The sequence below is a fragment of the Octopus bimaculoides genome, chromosome 20 (genome assembly GCF_046866305.1).
Source record: "Octopus bimaculoides isolate indiv1 chromosome 20, ASM4686630v1, whole genome shotgun sequence".
In the NCBI taxonomy this organism is placed as follows: domain Eukaryota; kingdom Metazoa; phylum Mollusca; class Cephalopoda; order Octopoda; family Octopodidae; genus Octopus; species Octopus bimaculoides.
In genome coordinates this window covers 34,623,986-34,648,985 of record NC_142947.1, presented here as the reverse complement: position 1 = coordinate 34,648,985, position 25,000 = coordinate 34,623,986, and the positions used below count along the sequence as shown (strand labels likewise).

The 25,000-nt window shown below is 37.2% G+C and overlaps 1 protein-coding gene across 6 annotated transcripts in view; it reads right to left on the bottom strand.

The window, feature by feature from the left end:
- Positions 1-25,000, bottom strand: part of LOC106879369 (monocarboxylate transporter 9) — a 76,456-nt gene that overhangs the window by 23,310 nt on the left and 28,146 nt on the right. For 4 of the 6 annotated variants that reach the window (XM_014928892.3, XM_014928891.3, XM_089338337.1 and 1 more), the window contains exons 2-5: positions 11,607-11,906; positions 10,808-10,951; positions 2,135-2,425; positions 648-1,190 (exon numbers count right to left, since the gene is read on the bottom strand). In XM_014928892.3, the coding sequence (XP_014784378.1) occupies positions 648-1,190; positions 2,135-2,425; positions 10,808-10,951; positions 11,607-11,841 (1,213 nt within the window). In that variant the 5' untranslated portion in view covers positions 11,842-11,906. Of the gene's footprint in view, positions 1-647; positions 1,191-2,134; positions 2,426-10,807; positions 10,952-11,606; positions 11,907-12,798; positions 12,891-16,156; positions 17,570-25,000 lie in introns of those variants that run through there. The other 2 variants (XM_014928894.3, XM_089338338.1) reach the window with 2 other exon arrangements.

Below are 25,000 nucleotides of genomic sequence, written 5' to 3'. Positions count from 1 at the left end.
AAATTAGTATTTTGTAGAGTACGTTTTTCTTGATGGTGTCTGATCTTCATTGTTTGGATTACATCTTTGTGGTTCTTCTCTCAATTATTAATATATATATATATATCTATCTATATATATCTATAAAAACTTACTACGCCAGTGTCTTAATGGTGGCAGCTGACGACGGATATGTTCTCTATGTGGCCTGTTTGTTTGTTGTACCTTGTTTATCATTTTGCCCATGTTCTTTTGCAACGTCATGTACCCAGATATGTATATATATGTACATGTAGATGAAGGTATGTACATACATGTACATATATATGCATATACTCATATATTGTTTATATATTTTATATATATATATATATATATCTTTTATCTTTTACTGACGCGTGGTACACCGTGCACCTGCACAGGTAATGTCGAATCGATGGGGAGGGGTGAGAGAGATAGAGAGATAGAGAGAAACAGTGTGCGCGTGCGTGTGTGGATACTCTCGTTGATCTCATCTGTCATGGAAAGCCTGCAAAGTCCAGGGCCCAACCATTCCATTCTTTCCTATACAATATCAAAGATATATATATATACACATATAACAGAAAGAGAAGACTTTAGCGGGGAGAAATAGCAACAAAACTGGAAGAAAGGAACAAGTGACTTACTTGATGCAAGAGTAAATGCTGTTAATAAGGCCACGAATACTTTATTCTTGAGGAGCGCGAAGTTGAAGACATGGCGCAATATGTTACCCTGGCAGCACCGGCTTCCTTCACTAAACGTGGACATGGCATCGTTGAACTGAAGTTTCTGGTTGCCGGATTTTTCACTTAGATCTGAATAGCGTCTATGGTCTAAAGTATCTTGTCTCAAAGTGGTAACACTGCCACTGTAATAGATGTCTTGTTTAATCAACGGATTGAAATGTGTTGTCGAAAGCCGCCGACGTGGTCCCGTGTGCTTAAGTTCCACTGATGTATTGATATCGTGTAGGCTCCTAATTTTGGATTTGTTAACGTCCATCACACTCAAACTGTTAGGTGTCAACCAACCAGAAATCCCGTGGCTCAGTTGATGGCAACTATGTGTATAACTAGATTTTATGTTGCTCACTGGCAAGTTGACAATTTTTATTTTAAAGTCAAGCAAATTGTTTTTTGTCGGCTCTTCCGCATCACTCATTACAGAATCAGAATCCTCGTTGTGGTCTGATGAAGGCGAAAAAAAAAGAGAGTTAATTAGTTTATATAAATAAATAGATAACTAAATTGTGTGTAATATTAACATTTGGCTAAATTTTAATTTTAACAATTAAATAAGCAATAATTTATTCATTGTCTTTCATTCGGATTGCTTCTATGAATTATTCTAAGCATTTCTACTTTCCTAAGTCAATAAATGTACAATTGTATATATTTACTTAGGGTTTCTTTGATCATTACTTCGGCAAGTATTGTGAAAAAATATACTTCACCGATGAGATCAGAATAAGATCGACACATATCCTGAGTTATCTCCCTTATTATAAAAATGGCAATAATAATAGTAATTAACTAACATCAGTTGTTTTCATCGTATATTTCTCTAGTTAGTTTTTTTATTGCTTGATATATCAAATATATATCACTAGCGTTGTTGTAATTTTCATTGTTTCCATACCCATTTTCCCTTTTTACCCGTTTTCCCTTTCTGTTTAATTCAGCTCTCAGACTTGCCTAGTATAGTAATACTGGAGGACTGTTTAAACAATATATTGTTTTGAACGGAGGTATTCAGTCGGTTACGACGACGAGTATTCTGGTTCGATCAATGGAACAGACTGCTCGTGAAACTAACGCACACCCTTAATGTAGTTCCCAGGAAGATTCAGCATGACACAGAATGTGACAATGCTGACCCATTAAAATACAAGTACTACTCATTTTTGCCAGCGGACTGGACTGGGGCAACGTGAAATAAAGCGACATAACGCACCACCGGAAATCGAACTCACGACCTTACGATCGTGATACACTTACCACTAAGTCACGCAACTCCACACTTTGCTTTGAATAATGTAAGAACTATATATATATATAGGCTAAAATTATTCTCTACATTTAATATTTAATTAAACATATTTATATATACATAATTAGAATTTCGTATTTACCATCTCCATTTGTGTATTCAGTCCGGAGAGATGACAAATCAGATCTCGATGACCAGCAAAGAGGTCTAAAAACAGACCCACACACAAGACAATTCAGCGCACAACCACCAAGGATGAGCACCGTACCTTTCCAACCATACATAGACAATAGCCATTCGGATAAGTATGGATAACAAAAGGTACCTAATCCAGCACCGCTTGATGCTAGACCTGTCGCCAATGCTCGTTTCTTCTCGAAATATAGACTCAAACATATATTCGATGTAATGAACACCATTCCAAAACCAATCCCTACAAGAAAAAACAAGTAAAAAAAAAAGCATGAATTTTTTTTTAGGTTTTACATTAAAAGTATTGCTAAGCAATATATATCAGTTATACTAATGGTGATGTTACATATAAATTATTACAAAATCTATAGTCTGAAGTATAGGCGTACTCTTCGTGACATGGAACTCGTTCTCTCTTGTTTAGTTTCTGGTCCTCGACAAATGTGTAGTGTGATTCACATTGGAGTGTTACTCACATTTCAAGGATGGGACTCAAACATCCTAAACTACAACTGATAAACAAATAAATGAATAGCTCTCTGTAGAAAGAAAAAGACATTGGTTAGGATAGGAGCTACTCTCACCAACTAACACATTGTGGCTCCATCGCAGTTGCCCATGATAGGCATTGGATAACTTACCATTTTGCTTTTTTTCTCAAGAAGAAATCGCCAAAGAATCGAACTAACTTCATAGCGTACAACAGCCCAGCACTTTGATTTTGTATAGTGCTGAAAATAAAGCAACATTCACGTATGCAGACCCCCCACAAAAAAAAAAACATACCCACACCACCGAGAAAACTTTACATAAAAAACAAAAAAACGCCTCGTGAAAATACAGAAAACATTATAAAACGCATTAGACAGAAGACACACTTCACGCAAAAAGACAACGTCGGTGGATCAGCAGAAAATTTGGCTCTGAATCCGTAAAAAGTCCCATCCATTCATACATACGTAATATAGAACTAGGAGGCTTTATAAAAATGTAAGATTTAGAAACTACACATCCAATCAAATGGTTCTCTAAAACACGATATCCAATAGAGGAAGTTGCCACTTCCACATATTCACTGAGAAAATTAAGAAATTGTATGAAACGAACACACATATTTCAAACTCTTCTTGAATAATATATATATATATATATATATATATATATATATATATATATATATATATATATAAAAGAAACTTATAAAATGCCCCCCCCCCAAAAAAAAACTCAATACTTTTATCAAAAGTACAAATATTAGCGACTAAACTAAAGATGATAGAAGAAAGATTTCTAGTAGATCACAAATGTAAACTAGTCTGCAAAAATGCGAACTAGGTAAATAAAATGTACTTTCTTTTCTGCTCTAGACACAAAGCTCGAAATTTTGGGGGAAGTGGTCCAGTCGATTAGCTCGATCCAAGTACGCAACTGGTACTTAATTTATCGACCCGGAAAGGATGAAAGGCAAAGTCGACCTCGGCGGAATTTGAACTCAGAACTTAAAGACAGACGAAAAACATTTCTTATTTCTTTATTGCCCACAAGGGGCTGAACATAGAGGGGACAAACAAGGACAGACAAAGGGATGAAGTCGATTACATCGACCTCAGTGCGTAACTGGTACTTAATTTATCGACCCCGAATGGATGAAAGGCTAAGTCGACTTCGGCGGAATTTGAATTCAGAACGTAAAGGCAGATGAAATATCGTTAAGCATTTCGCCCGGCGTACTAACGTTTCTGCCAGCTCGTCGCCTTAAGAGTAAATAAAATATTGTCTCGATAATATTAATTTTAAGTTAAGCATGCCATAAAATTATCTCTACGAAACAGCAACACTACTGTAGCCAAGTAACTTAACAATACAGAGAACAAAAAGTACGGAGTTCGGTAAAATATTCACCAGTATTAGCAAGGCTAACACTAGTGTTAAAATGCGTACAAAGAAATCACTTTCTATTCTATGACGTAAGCAAAGAGATGGGTTTCTCTGACTTAAAATAAGTACCAGTTATTTTGACCCCAAAAGAATTAAAGGACAAGTCGATCTCGACGGTGTTTGAACTCAGAACGTAAAGCATTTCATTTAGCGTGGTTACGATTCCACCACCTCACCGCCTTGTTTGTAATAATAAGACGGGTTCTGCGATTTCTTGCCGAACAACCTGCACAGATGATTTATTTTTAATGGTCAAATCTTTGTGCTGAGAATTAACTCCTTCCCTCTATCAAATTGACGTTGCCTGAAGAGGCGTACGGTGTAGTGCACAACAGGTGTCGAAGGGATTGCAGAACAACGTGAGAAGACGTGTTTTTGCTGAAGAACACTACACACCACCCGGTACAGGAATTGAAACCGCGGCTTCACGTTCGTGAGTGTAACACCCTTACCACTAGGCCATGCACCCTCAACATAAAATAATCACTAAATATAGAAATGCTCGTTAACTCATTTATTTATCTACTTTCATTCATTTATTTATCGCAGACTTAACTGTTTATTATTAAAATTTCACACTTTAAACTTTGACTCACTAACCTATTTTCAGTAAATTTGCACTATGCAGTTATTCTCAGTTTAACAGTCTAATCTTTCCCAATGGATAATGATGATGATAGCTTACAACTCCATGATAGGTGTCACTTTTTCGTCACCGTCGAAACTCTTCTTTGTTTATTTCTTTCTTTTCTTCTTCCTCTTTTCCTTCCATCCATCTTTCTTTGTTTGTTTGTTTATTTTTTCATTTCACCCTTCCTTCCTTCCTTCCTTCCTTCCTCTGTAGATGCAAAGCAATCCTTATACATCCATAATATTCTCACTCCCTTTTCTCATCCTGCCTTCTTTACTTCCGCTACTTCGGCGCTTAATAGCTGCACCTATACTCTCTATTGCGACTCTACATTATTCTCCTCTCGACACAAATCAAAAAATTTCCCCCATTCTAATGCTCTTAGACGAATCCCAGCGTGAAAGAAACAAGACTAGTCTTGTAACTCATTATTTTAACACACACACACACATACACACACACGTGTGTGTGTCACTGCCAATAAACATGCGTACTAGTTGCAGTTATACTTTTAACTAATCATTCATGAAATTTTCATTACACTACAGTGACCTTTCCAATGATTTCAAATGCTGTGACTGATTTATCGAGTATGTTATATTATCAAGTATCATTTACAGGTTGTCAAGCATGTTAGTATATTGTGTTTTCCCTTTTGTTTTCATTACCTATCTTTATCTTTTTGTTCTCTATTTACTTATTTTTGTTCTTGTTGATACTGCATGTGTGTGTATGTGTGTGTGTGTGTGTGTGTGTGGGCGTGTGCAAGTGAATTTGTAGGTTGAGTGCGCAAAAGTTTCTATGTGGTTTGTGAAGTGTGTGTGAATGGTGGCTGACTTTGGTTGATGTAAATTTGATCGGATTCTCATTTTTAAAACATAGTAGTGGTGGTGGATGTGGTATTGTTGTTACTGCATTCATTGTTTTCATTGAAGGCGTATAGGAAGTCAGAGTCAATTCCAATAAGTATACTGCCTCTGCAACATGTCGTAGTATTGGATCTACGTAGTAGGAAGATCGTATTAATTTTCGCGTTGGCTACTGATCCGTTGTATTTTCGGCATGTTGATAGATTACGAATGCCTGTATCCTACAATAGTATCCTCGCTTGCGTTCTCGGATCCTTTCACTTATACTGCAATCCGTTTCTCCCACATTGGTTGAAGTAGTGTCCCTATACTCTTCTTTGCATCTTTTGGGCGTACAGTAAATCAATGTTTTGCAGTTTATTAGCGTGTAGGTTGTGTACATTCTACAACTATTGTCAGTGTAGATCTTTTTAAAAATAGGTATGACTTACATAAATTTGATAGCGGGATCTGCCTATTATTTGATGTCAAGTCTCACTTCGTGTAGTTCTTTCTTACATCTGGTTGTAGCATTTATGAACGTTACACAAAAATTTGTTATCATATGGGCCTTTTTTTCCTAATTTCTTTCCCTTTTTAACCTTTCCAGAATTTGTTCCTGTACATGAGGTACTCTAGCATTATTCACAGCACCTTCGTTTAAGTTTCCAATAATGACTAGGCATTTGTAGTATATTTTGAGTGGCACAAGAGAGAGTGAGACCGTTGAAGTGCAGGTTTTGGAACTGGGGGAATGATTTTGTATATATTTTCACACACACACACACACACACACACACACACACACACACACAATATAAGTGTGTGTGTGTGTGTGTGAATGGTGGCTGAATTGACACAGAGGTGGTGCAAAGAGCATTTCAGCGGTTTTGGGGACAAGACGATATGGCCTCCTCCAAGTCCAGACATCAATCCCATGGACTTTGCCATCTGGTCCATCTTAGAGTGTAATGTTTCTGTTCGCTCCTATTTAAATGTATTAGATCTGAAGAAGGCCCTTCATCTTCATGGGTCAAGTTGGATGAAGAGGTGGTACGGTGCTCATGCAACTCAGTGACCACTCGTTTGCAGGTTATGATCAAGGCGAAAGGTGGTCATTTTGAAATGTAATTACTGCAATGGTTTGACCATTTACATTAAAATGTGTGTACCAAATGTCATTATCCTACCTTAAGTTTATTTTGAATAATTAAGAAATATCAATGGGTAAATCTTTCTGGGACACCCTGTATATGTATGCATGTATGTATGTATGTATGTATGTATGTATGTGTGTGTGTGTGTGTGTGTGTGTGTGTGTGTGTGTGTGTGTGTATGTGTGTGTGTGCGCATATGCGTGCACATTATAAAAGATTTTGTATATGCTCATGTGTTTACTACTATGAGTGTGTGTTTTAAGGGATCGGAATCCACTCATTACATTTTCTGAACACATCTTAAAATATTCGGGCCAGTATTTTTTTCGCGATGGTAACTACTAGAACAGTATTTTTTTTTTGAAAACGGCAGTGTTTTTACCACAGGGAAGGTTTTGTATTTCAGATCGCTTATGTAGGTCATAAAATAGTATAGTTTAGACATATTTTCGCACCAGTATAGTTTAGACATATTTTTGGCAGCATCCCACGCAATAATTCCTTTTAAAAGCCCAATAAAATTCGGTGAAACGCCTGTTTATATTAGATTGATAACAAAACGAAATAGTAAACTTGAAATTTCAAACATTATATTTATTTTCTAATTCTTTAATTCATTTCAGTCATTAGACTGCAGCCATACTGGGAGTCCGTCCCAAAGGGTTTAGTGGAATAAATCTTCCCCCAGTACTCATTCATTCTTTGTTTCGTACTAATTATTCTCTCGCTAAGTTACGGGGAAATAAACAAATCAATACCGGTTGTCAATCTGTATGGGAAGAAATTCAAAGATACGCACCACGCGCGCGCGCGCGCAAAGTTCATTTACAAGGCATTGATCAGTCTGGGGCTATAGGAAAAGATGCTTGCCCAATGCACTGCACAGTGGACTGAACCTGTAATAAACTGGTTGCAAAGCGAACTTCTCAACCATCCAACAATGCCTACGCCAAATGGTTGTTTATAAATGATTCTTTATAAGTTTTAACATTTATGAATTAAAAATTGTACTGAACAACAAAAGGAACAAAGAAAAGTGCAAGTTATTTGTTTTCGTGTATTTGGTTCCTTGAAGGAACATTCTGCGAATTTTACCAGAAACGTTACCAACACAACGTTGAATAATGTTGAATAACAGTTTTTATTTTTAGGATTTTTTTAATGAAAAGTATGCTATCGCACAAAAAAACGCAGTGCTTTCAGTTTATATAAGATTTTAAGATAAAACCAAGTCCTAATCGTGTCGTATTTCAAACATGTTTACCAGTATAGTTTAGACATATTTTCGCAGTATCCCACGCAATAAGTCCTTATGAACACCGAGTTAATGGCTTTTTCTCGACAAAAGCCAAGAAGATAAAATAAACTCAAGTAATGCTAAGTGAAGTTAAAATAAGTCAACGGAAACACAAACATGTGACTACTGAAAAGTTGTAGGTCATCCAACGAGAAAAAAAGCAAACAAAAACAAGTAGAAAATAATCGAACACAAAACAAGAAACAAAAACAATCAATGACTCCTCATAATATTTTCGCTTTGCGTATATTCCCCGTTCTCCATTTACGGGGATATTCAGTTGAAAGAAATATTCACAATTGTTTTGCAATACGTAAGGTGGTACATCTTAATCCGTTGCCCAATTTAAATCCATCGCCTCAACCATGGATACTTTTAACGATACCCCCCACAGCCTCAAGAATTTGGATGAGGGGCTCCCATCTAAAGATAATTCGATATCCTGCTGCACGGCTTCCCACTATACTATTATTATTGTTTATTGTTTATTGGCGGGGACAGATGGAAGTGGTTCTCAACAGGGTCCATATGACCCTTAGGGGTTCATACAAGATTTTGTTGTTAAAATTTTTATGGGCAATAAAATTGGTTATACTTTTACTATGCACAAAATATTTCAACAATTTTTTAAATACAATTCCTGATAATATTTAGTAATAATAGGCGTAGGAGTGGCTGTGTGGTAAGTAGCTTGCTTACCAACCACATGGTTCCGGGTTCAGTCCCACTGCGTGGCACCACCTTAGCCAAGTGTCTTCTACTATAGCTTCGGGCCGATCAAAGCCTTGTGAGTGGATTTGGTAGATGGAAACTGAAAGAAGCCCGTCGTATATATATATATATATATATATATATATATATATATATATATATATATATATATATATATATGTATATATGTATGTGTGTGTATGTGTTTGTGTGTCTGTTTGTCCCCCCAACATCGCTTGACAACCGAAACTGGTGTGTTTACGTCCCCGTAACTTAGCGGTTCGGCAAAAGAGACCGATAGAATAGGTACTAGGTTTACAAAGAATAAAACCTGTGGTCTATTTGCTCGACTAAAGGCGGTACTCCAGCATGGCCACAGTCAAAATGACTGAAACAAGTAAAAGAGTAAAAGAGAATAAAAATATAGGATCTTATTTAAACATTGAATGGCTATGGGGGTCCAGTCGAGTAAAATAGGAATCAAAGGGGTCCAAAGGCAAAAAATGGTTGAGAACCACTGCTCTAGAGTATGTCTTTCGACAGGTAAGGCAGACGACTGGCTTCATGAATAATGTCTAGGGAGGCTGCTCTCTACCAGTAGACACATCTGCGGTCATTGATTTTCAGCTAGGCTACTTTCAAGGACTAAAGTAGTGGTTTGTAACAACCAATCGGATTTAGTTTCACTTTCTCTTCTTCACGTCTCGTAGGTCGGCCAGGTCATGGGTGTTGCTCATTTTCTTTAATTAAGTCTTAGCAAAAAAAAAAAAAAAAAAAGTTGGCTGCGTAATCCAATTGAAATTTTCAGTTTCAAAACAGTGTTTACTTTGCTAATGTACCGGAGAAATGTACAAATTACACAACTTTTCGTGCCCCAGAACACCGAAAATGTGATATTTCATATCACTGCAAGGAGCTAATATAATTGCAATTTTTTTTGTAATATTGGTTTCAGATTTTGGTACAAGGTCAGCAATTTCGGGGGAGAGGTTAAATCAATTACATCGACCCCAGTGTTTAACAAGTACTTAACGACCCCCAAAAGATGAATAGCAAAGTCGACCTCGGTGGAATTTGAACACAAAACGTAAAGACGGAAGAAATGCCGCCAAGTATTTTGTCGGCATGCTAATACTTCTATCTGCGCGCCTTTCTTTTTTCTTTTTGTAATATGTTGTGTTACAAAACAAAATCTGATGTGGGTTTATGTTGAGGCTTTTTTTTATGCGATCGGAGTGGTAGACAATATCAAGTATAACGCGATCAATCTTTCTATTTGCTCTAGAGTTTTGTAATATTGCATTTTAATGGGAAATCACCAGCAGAACAGAAAGGACAAATTACAGGAGTTTAAAATAAGCTTCAAACAAATATAATTGAAAGACGAAACTTTTTTGTGCAGTTGGTGTGAGTTTAGTAACGATAAGCATTCAATCATCAACTTAATGCTCATCGTTTGGCTGAATTCAAATTAGTGTATAAGCTGCTGTGTATTTCCAGTGACACGTGTACTATTAGGGCCAGTTTGAGAGACTTAGTAAGACAGACCTGTGCGGAGGGTCGTATGTATGTATGTATGTATGTATGTATGTATGTATGCATGTACGTATGTATGTATGTATGTGTGTATATACACACACGCGCACGCACACACGCATACACGTGCACACACAGTATATATATAGTTAGACAGATAGATAGATAAGGAGAGCTACCCACACAGAAAAATACATAGACAAATAGATAGATAGATAGACAAATAGATAGATAGATAGATAGATAGATAGATAGATAGATAGACAGACAGACAGACATGTATGCGTGTATCTTTCATCGGTACTCTTCGAACGATATCTTTTGCAATTATTGTTCTGCACTGCGTTTCAGACACTCCCTTGTGACTCTCGCTGTTATAAATGCAGTAATCCAGTAATTTGTTCATTGCCAATCTGTAACCAACAATATATATATATTTTCCCGCCAACTGCAACATAACATAAATATATAAATAAAAATAAATGAATAAAAAAAATTATCTTACCTCCACACACACCGTAGATTAAAATCAACAACTCAACGCTCTCCACCCACGTACTTATAGCAAGCGCCAATCCAGCAAAAAATCCACCTAAGATGGCAACATATCTGTGGCTGAATCGCATCAACAACAGACTAACTACAGGACCTGAAACGACACAATGAAGTTATGTAATATCAGACATCCACACAAAAACAATTAATGAAATAGAATAGATTGTTATATTAAATTGTGATATAGTTTATGATCTTCTTAGAAGTCCCGTTGTTAATGATGAACAAACTAAATCTTTACTGTAACACTTTGATTCTATTTATTGCTCAACTGGCAAAAATGAGTTGTACCAGTATTTCAAAGGGCCAGCCTTGTCCTATTCTGTGTCACGCTGAATCTCCCTGAACTACGTTAAGGGTACGCGTGTCTGTGAAGTACTCAGCCACTTGTACGTCAGTTTCACGAGCAGGCTGTTCCGTTGATTGGATCAACTGAAATCCTCACCGTCGTAATCGACAGAGTGCCAGTTCAGTTCATTACTAGATCTAAATATAAACAAGATGCATCAGACAGTGAAACAAGTACACACACACACACACACACACACACACACACACACACACACACACACACACACACACACACACGCACACATATGCATGCACACACACGCACATGACGACGAGATTTAGCACAGTTTCCGTCGAGATGTAGTAGAAGACACTTGCTCAAGATGCCATGCAATGAGAGTGAACCCGAAACCACTTGCTTACGAAATTGTTAAAAGAAAGGGGATAGAAAGTCATACCTATCATCATGTGCATTCCAGTTAAAGTTGATCCAACACAAGCTATCTGAGCAGGACTTCCATCAAAATATTTCAAAAGATCCATATAGAGAATGCCGAAGCAGAACAAAGTGCCGTCTAAAATGAAGTTTATTCCGAAAGAACTGAGACAAACAACCCAACCCCAGCCGCCGTCGGGAGAATGGATGTACATTGGCGACTGGATGCTCCTAAGACTTGTGGATAGACTTTTCATGGTTGATTTTTCAAATATTCGATGCAGTTATTGAAGAGATAGTTTTCGGAAGTTCTTCTTGGAATCTGAGAATAAATAAATAGATGAATAAAATAAACCAAGAAAAATAAATAAACAAATGATAAAATAAATAACGAAATCACTTGGTGCAAAAGGAATAAAATATTTACGATATAGAATTGATCTTTTTTTTTATAAGTACAAGACAAATTTTGGAGGGGAGTATAGTCATCCAACTGGAGAATGGATAGCAAAATCGATCCCCAGCAGGATTTAAACTTAGAACATAAAAGAGAAGTAACAAAACATTGCCAAATGCTAACTTCTTTTAATAATATTAATAATTTTTTCTATGACAGATATAAGGCGTGGAATTTCAGAGATGGGATTAGTCGAATCCATTGATCTCGCTGGTACTATTCTATCGACCCCGAGAGGATAGAAGGCAAAATCAACTTCGACGGCATTTGAAACCATTATAATGATTTCAAATTTTGGCATAAGACCAGCAATTTTAGGGGAGTGGGTAACTCGATTACATCGATCTCAGTGATGAGTTGGTACTTCTTTTATCGACTCAGTAAAGATAAAATGCAAAGTCGACCTCGGTAGAATTTGAACTCAGAACGCAAATGAGCCGTATTTAGCAACAATAGTAACGCTTTCGTTTATTTGGTAGCAGTTACCATTCATGCGTACAAAATGTTTTACAAAACACTTTCCAAGCCGTGCGGCGCTGTAAAAGTACGTAGTTCTATAAAAACGAGATAAGGAGCAAAGACCTCACTCATTTTATGTAAAGACAAATTTGATACAAATAAGCAGTATAAATAGGTGAAAATATAAATACAAACATACATACATACATATATACATATGTGTGAGTGTGTGTACGTGCGCGCGCGTGTATGTGTGCTAATACAGATGAAAACAAAGAAAAGTAACACGACCACATACCATACACGAGTACGAGGATGGTGGTTTTGGACGTTAGCAAACAAGGAAGGCAACAGTGGAGCCTTCAGACTAGTGGCAGTATATGCTCCAACAGGAACCTTCAGACTAGTGGCAGTCTATTCTCCAACAGGAACCTTCAGATTAGTGGCAGTTTCTGCTCCAACAGGAGCCGAACGGTCAGATTTCTTTAGACGTCTAATCCTGCTAAGGTAGATTAGACAATTTCATGCTTGGACAGTCCTTCTTCACCTATTCCTCGCATTGCAACAGTGCCAGTGAGTAATTTTTGAGTCAGCCATGCTATGGAAAACCTTGCGTTTGATGCATAATTATTCACATGTTCATTAATTGTCAGCGGGGTTTTTACCAAGAGTCTGTCATTTCGGAGTATCTTGTACGCAACATATTAATTTGGTCCGTTACCCTCCCGCTTTTATAATGGATTGCGCTCTTTAGGCCCACTGTAAAGTTGAAAGATTTCGTAGAGTATATACTTCTCTTCTTGGCTCTTTCAGGTCTTCTTTTTTATAGGCTCTTTGCTTTTTACTTCTTTTGGCCGCTCCTCAACAGCTTGTAATTCCATCTAGTCTCTCGATTTCATTCCCATCCTCAAAAGACTGCAGAGAAATAGTAGCCTTGTGACAATGGGGATGGACTACTACTACTACTACTACTACTACTACTACTACTACTACTACTACTACTACTACTACTTATTATTATTATTGTTTACTTTTAATCTGCATGTTTGTAACAATCACTTGCTGAGACACACCCAGCGTCCTAAGGCAGGTGAAGGATAAGAGATGTTATAGTATAAATGAAATCTTGGGGAGGGGAATTGGCAGGGGCAGTCGCGAAATATCTACATGTAATACGACACAGACATTTAAATGGATATGGTTTTTCTAAGGATGTGGATAGTATTTGTCAGCACAATCTTTTGGATTTCTCTGAGACATGGTTCTCCTGGAATGTTATCTGGATGTTTCTGACATCGGTTTTTTTTTTATTATACCTAGGGCACATACAATAATAGGTAGAGTTCTCGCTTTAAGATGCCACATCTTTTGTATTCCAATTTCCAGGTCCTTATATTCACTTAATTTGTCAAATTCCATTACAGATATATTTTTTATCAAAGGGAACACTTACATCTATTAGTCTACAAGTATTTTCTTCTCTGTCTTTGATAATTACCGTATATACTCGTGTAAAAGTTAAATTTTTTAGACCATCTTTAAGGTTAAATTTATGGAGTCGACTATAACATGAGTACTACATTTGAGGGGCTTAAATTCAAACTAGAATCCGAAGTACCGTCTCAGTAGTAGAAACCCAACTGATCACTAAGCGAATAAAAACAAAAGCACAATGAATTACAATAATATTACCAATTCTATGCATCAAAATACACGTCCTAGTAATTAACAAAACCCATAAACAAGACCGCGTAGCTCTTATAAATATTTACACTTTCTCTTTTATTTATATCCATCAAACTTAACAAACTAGCTGAGTGTAATCAATTTATATCTCATAATTATGTTATATTACCACCGGTAACATATCTACCCGGTACCGGCATGTTACTACCTACCGTAATACGGTGCATACAGCTGATACCTACTCGGCGTGTTTCACATCATAACTCTTTAATAATATTACACTATTTTCATATTCATGGTTAAAGTCACACTCATCACAAGTATATTATAGCACAGTATATTAGTGGTGCATTTTTCAAGCATACCTAATGCACCTATTATTATAGGGATTATTCCTGTTTTTAGGGTCCATATTCAGATTATTATTATAATTATCGAGTGAGGGAGCAGTGCATGCCATCAAAGTGACACTGGGTTAAAATATACGAAGCCCATTATTATTATTATTATTATTATTATTATTATTATTGAGTGAGAAAGCAGCTCATGCTATCAAAGTGACACCGGGGTACAAATATACAAAGCCCGATATACCCATCATGACTACCCGTCTGATAAGGGTACACCAGGCACATGCATCAAAACCATATGTGTGCAACAGGATGACCTCATATCAAGATAATCATGAATACCTTGCAGGTAGGGTCCAGTGAGAATTTTCTTCAGGTCTCATAGCCCATCCCACTCAAAAACTCCCTGAATAAGGGTTATTTAAGGATGATGAACAAAACACTCATGTTTCTAGGGGGTGAATTATTGAAGCCCCAAATAATTCTTCTCAACACATGGTTGTGATGCTTCTCCACTACTCTTGCTCGGGATCAGAAATGCACATATCGCCAGCTTCTAAGGCACATATTTAACTGATTAAGGTCAAGCAACTGACAAGCAAATCTGTGGTATTGAGCAGAATATTTGCGGCAGCCCATATTTTATACCAAGACAAAACATGTACATGATAACACTTCCAATCAGTTAAGATCAGAAGTCACAAGAGCCACTGCCTGGTGTTGCATTAGGGCATTAAGGTGCCAGACATAAAGGTCGATTTGTCTGACAAAGTCCTTCAAGGCCGTGCCCCAGCATAGCGGTATCCAATGGCAGAAACAAATAAAAGAAAATTCACGCGGCGAAATTGCGATTGCTCTACACGCGTCTTGATCAACTGGGATATTTAAGAACTTATTGGCAAAAAAATTAATTTCTGCACTGGAAACCTTAGCTTCTATGAATGAATTCAAATGGCAGAGAACAAAGTCTTAATCTCCTATTTAAATAATTTCTTTTACTTTACATTCTTATTCAGTGTTTAATTCTCACGCTTCAGTAACTAGTATTTTAATATTAGAAAATCTTATGAATTTGTTAATATTTTTTCCTACAAGTTATTCACCTGTTTATTTATTCTCTTCAAAAAACAAAACCAATAATATATTTAAAAGCATCAAGAACAAACTACAAAAAAGAATGAAAAGTTCATACACAAACATACATATATAGAAGCATTGTATATATATATATATATATATATATATATATATATATATATATATATATATATATATGTGTGTGTGTGTGTGTGTGTGTGTGTGTGTGTGTGTGTGTGTGTCTGTGTGTGTGTGTACTCTAGAAAAGTATAGAGTAAACCCTCAAATTAATGTGAAATTGTTTTTATTGTAATTTAATATAAGAACAAACATTAACATGCAAACACACACGCGCGCACACACACACATATGTAAATGTATGTAAGTGTATGGTCATTGTAAGATAATTTTCTTGGAGTATTACAACGTAGATAAATGAAATAAATGTTTGCAAAACCGTTTGAGCAACACAAGTGAGGAGTTAAGTAAAATATGTAAGGCAATGTCAACGAATGGAAACAAGGAGAAAATATATTGTATTACCTTCGATAGGTTGTTTAATGATCCTATATTTCGGGAAAAATACCCTTTTTCAAATAAAAAGAAATTAATGCAAATGTTTGGAGATATGTGTTGCTATCGGTCGGCCATTGTAGACTGTTGGGCCTCTGCGCCAACCGTGTTAATAAGAGTGGTGTAGTTGGTTGAATTTAGTAGTATAAGTAGCATTAGGTAATGTGGTAACAATAGTAATAGTACGTGGATGAAAAAAATTAGTGCAGGCATGTAAAGGAGTGATGACAAAGGTCGCATTAGCTGAACTTTAATGTAAGGTTATTCAGTAGGTAAAGTACTGTAAGAATTTCTTTATTCAAACAGTGCAGGTTTTACGACGCAGTGGGGTGTGATAAAATTTGTTGTAGCGTGGTGAATGTGTGTGACAAAACAGTTAGAAAGATGAGCAGAAGTAGTTAAAAAAAGCCAGTTTATGCCATATATAGTGGAAGCCGCTTACTATAATCACCGATAAAACTAGCAATCGGTTATTGTGTCCCAAAGAGATCAAGTGGTCGAAATATGCGACTTCCACTCTCATACTCTTTGTGTGTGTGTATACACATACACGCAAGCACATCTATCTATCTATCTATCTATCTATCTATCTATCTATCTATCTATCTATCTATCTATCTATCTATCTGCATGTACATCAGCAGATGTACATGCAGACTGCTACTTCTTCAGTGAATATTGCTCGATTATGTGCACGCAGATGGTTTTTCAGCCCAGCTTTCGTTCTTCAAGAATGTTCGCAGAGATTATATATTTTTTTCAGTACGAATACACCGTGGTGCACGTGACGGTAGAACCATCTCACAAGCAGTTCGATTTCTCCTTGGCTCATGCGTCTTTAGATGGCCGACACACCCAGCCCATCTGAGAAGAGATCGCCCACACGATCTTAACACCTGCCGTGTTTCTACAGTCACCGCATTTGGGTCTCGTTTACAGAGCGAAAGCCTCAAAGCATTATGCTCCATTCGCTTTTGTTCAAAGACACCACACCTGCTCTTGATTGTCTTGCACCCTGTGATGTACGGCTTTCAGTCAATATTTCCCAGATATCCCTATCCACCTTCTGTTATCCTCTATCATTGTGTTATATTATATACGTAGTTTATCTTTACTTGTTTTAGTCATTTGACTGCGGCCCTGTTGGGGCACCACCTTGAAAGGTTTTAGTCGAACAAATCGACCCCAGGACTTTTTCTCTTAAAGCCTAGTAGTCATTCTATCGGTGTATATTGCCAAGTTGCTAAATTATGGGGACGTAAACATATCAACACCGGCTGTCAAGCGATGGTGAAGGGGGATAAACACAGACACAAACACACACACACACACACACACACACACACACACACACACGGAAATAAATATTCATTTATTCAGCTCACTCGGAACTTGCACCTTGCGTAGTCCCGAAGTATATTAGGGACCGTACATCTTGTGCAATGTGCGTTTCCTGATTAGCTCATGATATACTCTGTCGGGTACAGTTAATCGTGTACATAACCTCAATATCATTCTGCCTGTACTTTGGTATTCGCGTATATATCACTCTATTTTCGTTGTGTACACATTTTACTTTTCGACCCAACCCGACCCGGTACTTTACTATTCTAGTGCTTGATTCACTCAATCCTGATCTATTATACACCCCCACACTCGCGCGTGCGTACGCGTGTAAGTGAAAGCACGTGGCCTAGTAGTTAGAGTGCCGCATTCACGATCGCAAGATCGTGGTTTCGATCCCCAGGCCAGCGGTGCGTTGTGTCCTTGAGCAAACACTTCATTTCATTGGGTTACTCAAGGCCACTGTCACTCAGCTGTGAATGGCTAACCCTGCGACGGATTGGCATTCCATTCAAAGGAATATCAGCATCATTTGAAAGCTACAATTCAAGGAAGCGCATTAGGATTAGCGGTGTAAAACACCCAATACAGTGATATCTATCTACCTATCTATCTATCTATCTATCTATCTATCTATCTATCTATCTATCTATCTATCTATCTTCTTTGTTTCTGTCATTAGATTACGGCCATGCTGAAGTAGTTTAATCGAACGAATCAATCATAGGTGCTTTTTTTAAAGCCCGGTGCTTATTCTGTCGGTCTCTTTTGCCAAACTGCTAGTTTATAGGAACATATTTGGACGGTGGGGGTTATTATTCCGGCATGTCATGGTCTTAGTATATAAAATTGTTTATCTTGTGCTTTGATGTTCACAAGTGAATGTGGGTAGGTGTAAAGGTTATTGGCCGGTATGTTTCGGTCTAGGGGCTCCTTGTTCTGTAAGCAATTTGATTAACACGTGTTAAACTCTTGTGTATGATGGAGGTAGAGTTTGTGGGCTATACGTTTATAAATACTTCTTCAATTCTGCTTCAAGTGTGGGTATTTTAAAATATATTATAAAAAACAGGAATTACCTTAAATAACAACAAGTAATGAAACTGACCAGCTAAAACATGCCACTACTTACATACATTTGAGATTATATAAATGCATCGCAGTCCGACGATGACTTAACTGACCGACGCTTCGAAGTTACTATCAATAATTTTCTTGTTTAAGAATAATAAATAAATATATTTATGTATGTATATGTACATTCATAGATGTGTGCATGTATGTAGGTGTTTGTGTGTATGAGTGCCAATGTGTTTATGTGAATGTCTGTCGTTTCTTACTGTTCAATCATGCATGAATTACTTTCTCACTCATAATTAGACATTTTAAACTAATCCTACATTTAAATTCAGTGTCCATGAACAATTGCTTTAAGGAAAGCATCACTTCCCAATAGGTTTTTGAGTGTGAATCGAATTGTGCACAAATATATGTTATTATTCAGCTTTAATTCAAGATTTCCTGCCGATAGAGAAAGAGCCGGTTTCTGACCTAGATCCAAGGCTCCTTCATTGAAATTTCAACAACATCAACAGGTGTGAAACAACTTCTGTAATTTGCTTCAAGCCCTATGGTTTTTGCGTTGTTTTTTTTTTGCGTGCGTGTGTATGGGTGCGAGGCTGTTGAGTGCGTGTGTGTGTGGGTGTGTAGGCGGATGTACCCGTGTATGCGGGTATATATGTGTATATGTATGTATAGTTTTTGGCGAGTATGTGGGTGAGCATGTGTGTGTTTCAAGCGGGGGTGGTTTAGTATATACATATAGGCGAATGTACGGATTGGTGCGCTTACGCGAACACTATACACTTTTCTATCTCCTTACCTTTACTCCCTTCCCTTACTTAGCGGTCTGTAGCCCTTTTGTCTTAATAACGGTGAATCACACAGTAATTTTCCTTTGTTTAACGGTTATTTTTCTCAGGAATTTTAAATGGCCGGATAACTGAAGAGATGTTGGCGTGGGTTCCCGACCCGGCATCCGAAACTCGGAGTTTTATCATGGCTACCGAATAAGTGTCACATATTTTTACAGATAAATTCCTCTATTTACATAATATCGAGGTCTCTTTCTTTCTTTTGTTGTCCTTTCTATCAATATATATATATATATATATATATATATATATATATATATATATATATATATATATATATAATTATATATATATAATTATATATATATATATTCTCTTTAACTCTTTTACTTGTTTCAGTCATTTGACTGCGGCCATGCTGGAGCACCGCCTTTAGTCGAGCAAATCGACCGCAAGACTTATTTTTTGTAAGCCTAGTACTTATTCTATCGGTCTCTTTTGCGGAACCGCTAAGTTACGGGGACGTAAACACACCAGTTTCGGTTGTCAAGCGATGTTGGGGGAACAAACACAGACACATATATATACATATAGGCGTAGGAGTGGCTGCGTGGTAAGTAGCTTGCTTACCAACCACATGGTTCCGGGTTCAGTCCCACTGCGTCGCACCTTGGGCAAGTGTCTTCTACTATAGCCTCGGGCCGACCAAAGCCTTGTGAGTGGATTTAGTAGACGGAAACTGAAAGAAGCTCGTCGTATATATGTATGTATATATATATATATATGTGTGTGTGTGTCTATATGTTTGTGTGTCTGTGTTTGTCCCCTCAGCATCGCTTGACAAGCAATGCTGGTGTGTTTACGTCTCCGTAACTTAGCGGTTCAGCAAAAGAGACCGATAGAATAAGTACTAGGCTTCCAAAGAATATGTCCTGGGGTCGATTTGCTCGACTAAAGGCGGAACTCCAGCATGGCCACAGTCAAATGACTGAAACAAGTAAAAGAGTAAAAGAGTAAAAAAGTATACATATATACGACGGGCTTCTTTCAGTTTCCGTCTACCAAATCCACTCACAAGGCTTTGGTCGGCCCGAGGCTATAGTAGAAGACACTTGCCCAAGGTGCCATGCAGTGGGACTGAACCCGGAACCATGTGGTTGGTAAGCAAGTTACCACACAGCCACTCCTGTGCCTATATATAATATGTTATTATTATTATTATTATTATTATTATTATTATTATTATTATTATTATTATTATTCAGGCGGAGAGCTGGCAGAATCTTTAGCGCTCTGGACGAAATGCTTAGCGGTATTTCGCCCGTCGCTATGTTTTGAGTTCAAATTTCGCCGTGGTCGACTTTACCTTTCATCCTTTCGAGCTCGATAAAAGAAGTACCAGTTGAACACTGGGTCAATGTAATTGACTCACCCCTCCCCCTTAATTACTGCCCTTGTGGCAAAATTTGAAACCATCATTAAAAGAAATCATCATCTCAACTGAATGGTTCTTGTGTTGGATTTAATAATGCAACAAATAGATAAATAAATAAAATAAAAATAAAATAAGTGCTTAGGTAAGCTCTTAAGGAGAAGGTGTGGGGTGTACACCAAAGTATATTTCTCCTCCCATTTTTATTAGGTAATCGTGAGATTGTGGCATTCGTGTTTTTTGTGTGCATCTAATTTTCGACCGTGAGGTTATCAATCATATGTGTGCACTTGCGTTTAGTGTTAGGTTGGGGTATATGCTCGATATAGTATTTGCTATGGAATAGAAGATTGGGAGGGGTGATCAATACGCATGTAACAACTCAATCCTCATGCTTCATTATACAAGTGTCATAACCTGACCTGGCACTAGTTGTTTGTCTGTTTGCACGTGTATTCTATTACACACGTACCAACTCCATTGAAACACTGCCTATAACCAATCGTCAACTGGGCTGCTATAACATCCTGTTGTAGCTGCAGGCTAAGTTGGTGTTTTAGGCAGCAAGTCAACATGAACACTAACTGTATGTACCAATAATCTTGCGTCATAAAACATATCACCAGAATTTCATGTGTGTGCGTGCGTGTGTGTGTGCGCGCGTAAACACGTACACACATACACATAAAGTATAAATATATACACATACATACATGCATATATATGCAAATATTTTGGTGGCTCATCATTTTATACATACACACATATATACATACATACGTACGTATGTATGTATGGATGTATATTTGCAGATAATAGATGAGAGATAGATATGTATAAAATCCATGTAAACTCCGAATTCTTCACCGAGGACTATAAGAGAAATCGAAGGCGAGCTGATGCAAACACAATTGGTTTGCATATATACACACATATAAACATAATTATATATTACTCTTATTTGTTTCAGTCATTTGACTGTGGCCATGCTGGAGCACCGCCTTTAGTCGAGCAAATCGACCCCAGAACTTATTGTTTGTAAGCCTAGTACTTATTCTATCGGTCTCTTTATATATATATATATATGGAATATATATATATATATATATATATATATATATATATATATATATATATATATATATATATATATATATATATATATATATATAAGAATTTAAGGATTGGAGAAAACGCATGTTATAATTGCATACTTTATTCCTAGGAATAAAGTATGCAATTATAACATGCGTTTTCTCCAATCCTTAAATTCTTAAATATACTCAAATATCCAAAATTTCAAGAAGTTCCTGCCTTAAAAACAGGAGCTAACCACAGTTATTTTGTGTTCTTTGCTACATTGGTTTCTATTAACCCATTTATTCTATCAGAAGAATTTTTATTCATTAAGATAGAAGAAATATACATAATTATATATATATATATATATATATATATATATATATATATATATATATATATATATATATATATATATATATATATATATATATATATATATATATATATATATATATATATATGTATATATATATATATATATATATATATATATATATATATATATATATATATAAGTTCAAAAAAGGAAAAAGACAAAACAAAAGCAGCAACAAAAAAACAACAACGTGAGGACGTGATACAGATTGTGTTACTAGACGCTCGGGAAAGGAAAGAAAGAGAATGTGACGTTTCGAGCGGAGCTCTTCGTCGGAAACAAAGAAAGTCCAAAGAAGGGAAAAACGGAGGAAGAAAAAATCGCCACCGATATCCATGAGGTTACACACACACACACACACACACACACACATATATATATATATATGGTAGTTGTCTACTCCTTATGCAGAGTTTGACCACCTCCTGTACCTACACCTTAGAAACTTCATGGCATCTGATCTGACTTTTTAAACCAGACAATGTTTTGAAAAGACACCCACATAGATTGCATATTCGATTTGGATCGCCAAGAACTGCAGATAAGTTCTGATCTTTGCGAATCTTAAAACGCCTTTTGAGGCCTCCGTTAGACTTTCAAACCTTCTGGCATACACTGCATTGAAAGTTGTGCACAGACATATAAACAGAATAGTTGGTGGAGGTTCATTTTCCATGGGTTCGCAAATGAGATTTGAGCCCAACAAAAGAAAGGAATGGTCTGTCACAAACTGCACACAAAAAGGTCATTGTGATTCACCTTCTCGATCGTAACATTCTTTAAATCTCTCTTGAATCTTGCATGCGTTATCCTGGCCTCTTCAAACGCTTTCACTCCACTCCACACTTTTGTTCGCCATCCAGCTCGATCCGTAGCAATTCCAAGTGACTTCATAGTAGTCTTTATGCCGTCCTTAAACTAGTCAACAAACGGTGAAATGGCTCGTCAGGAAACTACCCTCAATATTATAGAAGGACTTTTAGATTCATATATTACTCTTTAGATAAGCTTTACCAACTGAATGGACTGTCGCAACGATAAATAAAGTGTCTTGCTCAAGGACTCAACGCACCGCCGGGAAAAAGAACACGTGACGTTACGATCCTGAGTCGAATACCCTAACCACTAAACCACAAATCATGTTTCTGTCATGTACACACACACACACACACACACACACACACACACACACACACACACACACACGCACAGATCTGTTTGTAAAATAGTGCTACTCTTGGGTGCGGATAGAAGCGGCCATGTGGATTGGGGAAGGAGCGGCAGCTTCTCTGACCAAGTATTAAGACGTACTGCATATAATTTGTCTTTGAGAGCGAAGTGCAAGAAAGATTGCAGAACTGCACCAAAAAGATTACGTGTTACCAGACTAAAAATAACCACGAAGTGCAATGTGAACTTACTGTGAATAACCTGACAGAGCAACATGTTAACCGACATAGCACAATTCGATGTTTACTGGGAGCAGCTGGATGAAGAAACTTACAAAACTGCTGCTGAACTGATTTGCCTGCCCAAGCATAAGCATGCCTGCTAGTTTAATGATAACGGTGCGAAAATACAACACGCAAGTTTTCGTGCATTTCGGTCGTGTATTTCGGAGCACTAATGGCATGAGAAATCCAAGAAAAGGTTTACTGGAAAAGGTTCATCGACTTTATGAAAGCTTTCGAGTGTGTAGAAGGAAAAGAGTTATGGATGCAACTCAAAAAATGTAACTGTCCGGATCCGGATAAATTTGTGAATATAGTCAGATTATTTTACAATATATGTCACGACTAAAGCGGTGAGCTGGCAGAAACGTTAGCGCGCCGGGCGAAATGCTTAGCGGTATTTCGTCTGCTATTACGTTCTGAGTTCAAATTCCGCCGAGGTCGACTTTGCCTTTCATCCTTTCGGGGTCAATAAATTAAGTACCAGATACGCACTGGGGTCAATGTAGTCGACTTAATCCCTTCGTCTGTCCTTGTTTGTTCCCTCTATGTTTATCCTCTTGCGGGCAATAAACAAATAAGAAACGTTAGTACGCCGGGCGAAATGCTTAGCGGTATTTCGTCTGTCTTTACTTTCTGAGTTCAAATTCCGCCGAGGTCATCCTTTCGGGGTCGATAAATTAAGCACCAGTTGTGCACTGGAGTCGATCTAATCGATTGGCCCCCTTCCCAACAATTTCGGGCCTTGAACCTAGAGTAGGAAAAGATATATGTCACGACAACTCGGTCTCTTTTCCGATTTGTATCAGATCCTGTACACAGCATGGCTGTGTACACGCCCCAACGTTATTTGCGATATTTCTGGGTAGGCTGCATGAACATATGGGGAATTAGTTGACAGATTGGGAACATACGAGTATTCGCGTAAATGGATAGTGGATTGTTAAACCTACATAGACAAAGATACGCGCGGGGGAGCTGTGGTGCGGGTGACATGATATGGAAAAGGGAAACGGAAACAGCAAGAGTAAAATAAGGGTAAGAATGATATCAAGTGAGGAAGTTAAAGTCAATCGGTAGGCTGAGGAGATGGATACAGAGAGGAAACTGAGATAAATGAAGAGGGAAATATAGCTTTATGAATATAGATATTAAATACACAGATATTAATATAGATATTGATGCTCTTTAACTCTTTTACTTGTTTCAGTCTTTTGACTGTGGCCATGCTGGAGCACCGCCTTTAGTCGAGCA